This window comes from Myotis brandtii, unplaced genomic scaffold (genome assembly GCF_000412655.1).
Source record: "Myotis brandtii unplaced genomic scaffold, ASM41265v1 scaffold207, whole genome shotgun sequence".
Classification (NCBI taxonomy): Eukaryota; Metazoa; Chordata; class Mammalia; order Chiroptera; family Vespertilionidae; genus Myotis; species Myotis brandtii.
The window spans coordinates 1,055,914-1,064,088 of NW_005357736.1; the positions used below are offsets into that span (position 1 = coordinate 1,055,914).

The 8,175-nt window shown below is 39.7% G+C and overlaps 1 protein-coding gene across 3 annotated transcripts in view; it reads left to right on the forward strand.

Annotated features, from left to right (window-relative positions):
* Positions 1 to 684: 684 nt before the first annotated feature.
* The window catches only part of RBM6 (RNA binding motif protein 6), a 57,800-nt gene continuing 50,309 nt past the window's right edge, over positions 685 to 8,175 (forward strand). Inside the window, exons 1-4 of one of the 3 annotated variants that reach the window (XM_005865380.2) lie at positions 685 to 811; positions 3,440 to 4,718; positions 6,286 to 6,375; positions 7,442 to 7,511. In XM_005865380.2, coding sequence (XP_005865442.1) covers positions 768 to 811; positions 3,440 to 4,718; positions 6,286 to 6,375; positions 7,442 to 7,511 — 1,483 coding nt within the window. In that variant the 5' untranslated portion in view covers positions 685 to 767. Of the gene's footprint in view, positions 812 to 3,439; positions 4,719 to 6,285; positions 6,376 to 7,441; positions 7,512 to 8,175 lie in introns of those variants that run through there. The other 2 variants (XM_005865382.2, XM_005865381.2) reach the window with 2 other exon arrangements.

Below are 8,175 nucleotides of genomic sequence, written 5' to 3' on the forward strand. Positions count from 1 at the left end.
AAGATGCTTTTTCTTGAATGAGCATTTGCTTTGTTATAAACCTTTGATTGTTTTGTAACGCTCCAACAAAGTTGATTCAGACAGTTACTGCTTTTGGGGGGGGGAATGCCTTCGTCTGTCATTTTACTGACCTATAGGTTATCTTTTCACCCTCTCGATAGTGTACTTGGATGCACTAAAGTTTTTAAAATTGATGAAGTGTCTCATCTGTTTTGTCTTTTGTGCCTTTGATGTCATTAAGAAACCATTGCCAAATCCAAGGCCATGAAAGTGTGCCTCTTTTTTAGTAGCTGCAGCAAAGGTCTACCAATGACTTCTTAGCTTCTCTTGGGTTATGTGCCCATCTTCACAGCATCACTGTGGTGAGGGTACTAGACTATTGTGGTTGGCCAGGCTGGATGGTGTAGGACTGGTGTTCATGCTAATTAAGATGCTGTTTCTAGAATGGCTACTAGAAAAATTAGTCAATATTTATAAATGTGAAGCATTCTTAGTACACTGAGAAGTTTGTAGTGGCCTGGAATATGCATTTCTAATTTTAAAAATATATATTTTTTTGTTATAAGTTAATAAGTGAATGTTTAAAAGTGACTTCCAAAAATATCCCTGCTGCTGTGGTCCCTCATAAGCTAAGCAGGAGGAAGTTAGGCTAGCTTTACTTCATATTCTAATGTACTCATTTTATGTGGCTTGTTTTGTACAGGTACTGCTATAACCAACGTTTGGTAGCGAAAGGATCTGCTTATTGGGCCCTCTTGACTTAAGAGATGTGGGGGGATTCTCGATCTGCTAATAGAACAGGACCTTTTCGGTAAGTCTTAAAATAATGAATATTGAAATTGTTAATATTTTAATGATATAGTATAACATTTTTATGGACTACCATTAATGTGGATATTTTGGTGTGTGTAGAAATAGCTCTGGTTTTTAAAAAATAAAAACATTTAAAAATTTTTAGTCATTTCTGAAGTGATTCTGAGACTAAATATCCAGCATGCCAAGTGTTTTGTGTTTTAGCATTTTATTTATATTTATGGATGACTACTTTACAAGTAAGGCTGTTTCTTATAGAATTAACCCGTTCTGATGGCTTAGGTAAGCCATCAGAAATGTTAGGTAACTTTAGCTCTATTGCCTAACTTTCTAAAAATTTCAGAACATTTTTTTCTTTGACCAACTTATCATTTATATTTTCTCACCTTAATTTTAGTTTAACTATAAGTCATTACATGCTTTTTTAAAAAATGTATTTTTAAATTGATTTCAGAGAGGAAGTCAGAGAGAGAAACATCAATGATGAGACAGAAACATTAATCGGCTGCCTCCTACACGCCCCACACTGGGAATCGAGCCACAACCTGGGCATGTGCCCTGACCAGGAATTGAACCATGACCTCCTGGTTCATAGGCCAATGCTTAACTACTGAGCCACGCAGGCTGGGCTATTACATGCTTTTTTAAAGATCTTTGACTAGGAAATATAATTTAAAAAGCATAACTTTTTAGCGGACTAATTTGGATTTTTTAAAAAGGTACTTGTAGGAAAATGATATTATATATCATTTTAACAACTTCTTAAATTTTTTTTTATTTGGTTAAAAATTATTTTCATAGCCACTGCTATTTTATATTAATAGAACTGTTTCTTGAATAGTCTACATATAATACAGTTCTAACAACCCTAATGCAGTACATTATTCTAGAACTATTGATCGTCTCAACTTAAGAGGGTAAGATAATCCTTAGGGCAGTATTTAAAGATAGTGTTGGATGTGTTATGGTCAGAAAACATGTAGTTTTAGATATCTTGGCACTCGCCCTTAAATCCTCCTGCAAGCTAACCATTGGGATTTGAGTGGTTTTAAACATGGGAGACATTAGAGTTAGTGGTACTGTCCTAATTTTAGTGTTAAATTGTATTACTTATGAAGAACATTTGAATTTGCTTCTCTTATGTTGAACCACATAGACATAACTAATGTTAATGAGAACTCACGGAAGTCATCATGTTCTGAAAATTCATTAAATATGCATAACTCTGATGTTTAGGTTGCTGCTGTTAAATTCCTATTTAAGAGAGGGTTTGGCATTGTAACTGTTTCTCTTGAACTGAGTGACCCAGCATCAGTCCTGTGAATCTGTCTAGTATAATGGTGTAGTCTGAGTTCAGAAGGGTCGTATAATAGAACCTGTATATTCTGGGACGAGAGGGCTACTGAGTTGAACTTGCTCTCTTAATATTTTTGTTTTACTGCTAAATAGCAGATAACCCTTCAGATCATTCTTAACCCTTCAGATCATTTATGTTTTCCCTTTTCACATCCTCCTATTCCCCTCAAAGTCAAAATTCTGGGTGCCTAATTGTTTACTTAAACTCTCTAAACTTTCATCAAAGCCAAAACAATGTGAAACGACCTGGGGAAAAAATAAAGTAAAAGTAAGGTGACCTGGAGGAGGTTAGGCAAAGGCGGAGTTGGGTAGCATAAAAGATTGGGCCAGTTATCATTTATCGCTTGAGTTCTGTAAACTGAGAATATGACTTTAATACTATACTATTTTTAAATATGCTTATTACCATGAAAAATTAGCATAAAGCTTTAGAATCTGGAATAGCAGCTTTATTCGGGACATGTGAATAACACTTGAAGGCCTAATGCTGTCTCTAGGTCCCTTTCAGCATTAAGCTCCTCGATGCTGTTGCTTGGCTTAGTCAACGTACACATGTTTCCTGGCATGGCTCACACTGCCTGCTGTGATGCCCAGGGTAGTTGCAATAGCAGGGACCCCGTGCGGGTGCTTCTAGGTGGAGCCACTGGAGACCTGGGATTTAGAAGCAGCCAGGGCTGGCGCTCAGCTGGCGTACAGCAGTGTGCTCCTACTGGTTATTTCCAGCCAGTGTTTCTTCATTTGGGGCCTGCATCCATTCTGATTGGGTGGTGTCCGTGCTGTAGCTGTAATCAGATATTTCGGAATGTTCCTCCTGTACGCAGCAATGAGGAAGACACCTCCTGAAACTTACTGTAAGAAATTTACAGTGCATTGATTTTTCTGATGTATAGGAATCATCATGTTGATCTTGGAATTCTAAGTTCCCTGGCTCTAGGAAATGGAAATTTCTGTAGCGTGTCACCATTGCTAGCTTATCTGGTGTTGCGGATTTTCCCTGTTGCAGGACTGGGTGAAAGCTTTTTCTGCAGCAGTCATGTTGAAAACCTTGTGTTGACTTTCCTCGTGTTCTGAAATGGGAGCGTAAAAGTTTACTCCACCACTTCGTCCTAAAATAGCAAACCCTTGCTGTTTCTGCAGATCTAGGACCTTGTTACAGAACTCTGCCAAAAAAAATATATTTACAGAAGAATGTGCTGTGATTAGAGAAGAATGTGCTGGTGTGTAGATTTGAAACTGGACAATATGAATAACGCTGTCTTTGTTTCTACAGTGGGAGCCAAGAAGAAAGGTTTGCTCCCGGGTGGAACAGGGATTATCCTCCTCCTCCCCTTAAGAGTCATGCTCAAGAGAGACACTCTGGCAACTTTCCTGGCAGAGATTCACTTCCCTTTGATTTCCAGGGGCATTCGGGGCCTCCCTTTGCAAATGTAGAGGAGCACCCTTTCAGCTATGGAGCTAGAGACGGACTGCTTGGTGACTATCCAGGAGGGGAGGGATCTGGACATGACTTCAGGGGGGGAGATTTTTCATCTTCTGATTTCCAGAGCAGAGATTCATCACAGTTGGACTTCAGAGGTAGGGACATACATTCTGGGGATTTTCGGGATAGAGAAGGACCACCTCTGGACTACAGGGGTGGCAATGGGACTGCTGTGGACTACAGAAGCAGGGAAACATCTCACATGAACTACAGAGACAGGGATGCTCACACTGTGGACTTCAGAGGTAGGGACGCTCCTCCACCTGACTTCAGGGGCCGGGGCGCTTATGATTTAGATTTCCGAGGCCGGGATGGAGCTCATGCAGATTTTAGGGGAAGGGATTTGTCAGATTTGGATTTCAGGACCAGAGATCAGTCTCGTTCTGATTTTAGGAACAGAGATGTATCTGATTTGGACTTCAGGGACAAAGACGGAACACAGGTGGACTTTAGAGGCCGAGGTTCAGGTACTAGTGATCTCGACTTTAGGGACAGGGAGACACCGCACTCAGATTTCAGAGGTAGACACCGGTCCAGGACTGACCAGGACTTTAGGGGCAGGGATGTGGGAACGTGTATGGAATTTAAGGGTAGGGAGATGCCCTCTGTGGATCCAAATATTTTGGATTACATTCAACCCTCTACACAAGACAGAGAACATTCTGGTATGAATGTGAACAAGAGAGAAGAATCCACACATGACCATACAACAGAAAGGCCTGCTTTTGGCATTCAGAAGGGAGAATTTGAGCTTTCAGAAACGAGAGGAGGAGAAACACAAGGGGTAGCCTTTGAACATGAGTCTTCATCAGACTTTCAGAACAGCCAAAGTCCGCTTCAAGACCAAGACAAGTCGCAGCCTTCTGGAGGTGAAAAACAGAGTTCTGATTCTGGTTTGTTTAAAGAAGAAGGTGGTCTGGACTTTCTTGGGCGGCAAGACACAGATTACAGAAGCATGGAGTACCGTGACGTGGATCACAGGCTGCCAGGAAGCCAGCTCTTCGGCTATGGCCAGAGCAAGTCCTTTCCAGAGGGCAAAACTCCTCGAGGTGCCCCACCGGAGCTTCAGGTATGCCAGTGGAGTGAGTGGCTTTTTGCTTTTACATAAGGCTTTTCTGAGGGATGAAGTGTAAAGTTCAGGACCATTAGTCCTGGCTCTCTCCTTGTATAACCATTAAAAAGCAAAATGTGTCCTCAGGGATGGAACGTACATCTCCACAGAAAGGGCCCTCAGCTCAAATCATATTTTTGATGTGTGTTTATTCAACATTTTGCTTTATGGTGCTGATTTAAATGCCTTGGAATGATTTACTTTGAAAGTATCTGTTTTTGTGAGTTGATTCTCTCAACTTTTGCAGAATCAGGCCTTGTGGCTGTTTGGGATCATTTTCTTATTTAAATTTATTTAGGAAGTACCTAGGAATCTTTCTGTAGTCACAAGGAGGTGATATGAATGTTGCAAGTATCTTCTTGCAGCTAAATCAGTTGATTAAATGTTGAATTTCACCCGGCTGGTGTGGCTCAGTTGGTTGAGTGTCGACCTATGAACCAAGAGGTTGCCGGTTCAATTCCTGGTCAGGGCACATGCCCAGGTTGCGGGCTCAATCCCTGATGGAGGACATGTCGGAGGCAGCCAGTCAGTGTTTATCTCTCTCTCTCAAAATCAATTAAAAAACATTTTAAAAAATGTTGAATTTCTCTCTATATAATATATAATCTAACATACATATAATCTAAGCGAGGAGAGTTATGTTTGCAGTTGGACAATGAAAATATTATCTTTTTAACTAGATTTTATCCATGTCTACTCAGGTTTCTGTTATTTTAGACAGTAATCCTAATACATGCTAACCCAATAATAGCTTTTGAGAATGTTAGAGGTGAGTGACCATATAATTTATTGTTCAAATTAGGACACTTTCAAGAGTAAAAGAGAATACTATTGACAGTTATTCCAGGACAGTAGACATAACTTGAAGTGTGGTCCCTTAGTATTAGGAGACTTTTTCTCAAAAATTAAATTTTTTTTTTTTTTTTTTTAAATATATTTTATTGATTTTTTACAGAGAGGAAGGGAGAGAGATAGAGAGTTAGAAACATCGATGAGACGATGAGAACTTTTTCTCAAAAATTAAATTCTTGATAAAAATTTTGAAATAAAGAGAAATAAGTTGGAGCTGAGACTTTTATGAATATGGAAAATGCAGATTTCTCTGAACTGAACTGAGTAGTATGTTCAGATGGCACTTTTTGACTTTGTTCTGGTATTTGTTTATAGATCTGGCTTAAATTTTTTTCCTGTTTTCTCATTCAAGAAAAGAAAATGATAGTCTTGAGAATGTTTTATTTGTGTGTTTTTTTCCTGATTATAAAAGTCCTGTTCAATGTTGTTTCGCTTAACATTCTGCTTTATGCTTTCAAGGCTCCTTCACTGAGCCTTGGTTTTAGGACAGGTGTATTCTAATGATTTGAGATCAAATTTTGGCACACAGAAAAACAAAAAATTACCGGTTTTCACAGCTTCATATGATGCAAGTCAATTTGATTTTTGATTCTGAGTACCTGTATTTTATGTTCAGTTTCATTTTGTACTAACATATATTCATTTCTGAATAATCTTTTATTCTGGGTTCAAGGATCAAGATTATAGGACTGGCCCAAGTGAGGAGAAAGCAAGCAAGCTTATTCGATTAAATGGGGTGCCTGAAAATACCACAAAAGAGGAGGTAAGTATCTTTTTCTTTTCATTATTCCTTTTTTTTTTTTTTTTTTTGGGTCAGTTAAAAATTGTTTTTTAAACTTTATTTTGAAAAATTACAGATTCACAGGAAGGTGCAAAGAAATGTACAGGGAAGCCTTGGGTATTCTTCACCCAGCTCCGGGCAATGTTCACATCTTGTATTAGTAGTACAATAGCTCAGCCAGGAAACTGGCTCTGGTACCATCACAGAGCTCATTCAGCTTCCACCAGCTGTGCATGTGCTCAGTGAGGTGAGAGTTGTAAAAAATATTAAGGCAGTGATCGCAGTCCTCAGGCCTGATAATCATTGTAAGAGCAAACAGGACTTAGTGTTCATTCTGTGCCAGGCATTATGTGATGCTTACAGCATTAGTTCATTTAAATATTACAGCGTACTATGAGTAGGTGCTCTTAGTCCACTCACTTCGGATATTAAGCGATTTTGCATGCTAGGCACTGAGCGCAATAGCAGTGAATATTATAAAGTCACTGCCTCTGAGGTTAATAAAAAGTAAGCAAAAGGTAGATAACCTCAGGCAGTGATAAATGCTCTGGAGAAAGCTAAAGTAAGCTTTAGAGCGCCACGGGTGAGGACTGTTTCCGATCGGGTAGTTAGAAGGCCATCCCTGAGGAAGTGACATTTGAGCCAGGACTGAATGCAGTGAGAGGACAAACAGTCCAGAAGATGGGGAAAGATCTGACCAGGCTGAGGAGTTAAGGCCATGGCCCTGGATTGAACGAGTCAGTGTATGTCGTCTGTTTAACAGACGAAAACCGGCCCTTGCAAGGCTCCTCAGCAGGTGAGCAGGAGAGACTCGGGCCGATTGCAGAGCTCGAGCGTGAGCTCAAGACAGTTCTGCTCTCTGCCTTCTTTATATATTGGGGGACTTTTGAGGAATTAGGTGACTCATTCAGTGGTCTTTGAATGCCAAAGTGCATTTATAAAGTAATCATAGTTTTAAATTATGTCGCGTAAAAACCAGGATGGAAAATATAATATTCAGTATTTGATTATGATTTGTATCATCATTGTAAGTACCATGTTCTTGCAGATTCTTAACGCCTTTCGGACTCCTGATGACATGCCTGTAAAGGACGTGCAGCTGAAGGGGTATAACACAGGTGAGCTTCTTGTTGTGCATGTGGCCTTGGGTCAGGAAGGGACTTTGCCAGATCTCTGCAATGTGTGCCACTCAAAAAAGGTTTAAGAAACCACCATTAAGATTCCCGGAAGCCTCTGTTGGTGCCTCCAAACAACAGCCAGCTTTAGTCTCCGCTGGGATTCTTGTGGATGCTTTGTCCACCGGGTGAGGATGCGCGCCCCAGTTCTTCTGAGTGCCTAGGAGATAGAAAGGGAGCGCTGCAGGACTTCTCCCCGAATACATTTCATGGAACTAGCTCATGAAGCTGGCTGTTTATGTTCTTCATGGTGGGGGGGTGTTTACAATGGAGCCTAGTAGGATTTAATAAACTTACTGTATGTAAAAGTTTATGTCTTATTGCTTCAGCATGAAATTACAACTTTCCAGATAAATTGTACAAATTAGTGGTTTCTTTCCAGTCTTGCTTGGAGAACAGAGTCCTGCAATAACTAGTTTGTTAAAATCCATAAATAGATCCAGAAGAACTGTCTCTTTGACCTCTGTTCTGTGGTTTTAACTGCAGGTTAAACTTTTCAGAATATCCTCCTAATATTTGAGAGTACCAAGTTTCATCAGTTCCTTCAAATCTTTTTTTTTTAAATTTAATTTTATTGTTTGAAGTATTACAAATAGTAGTACATATG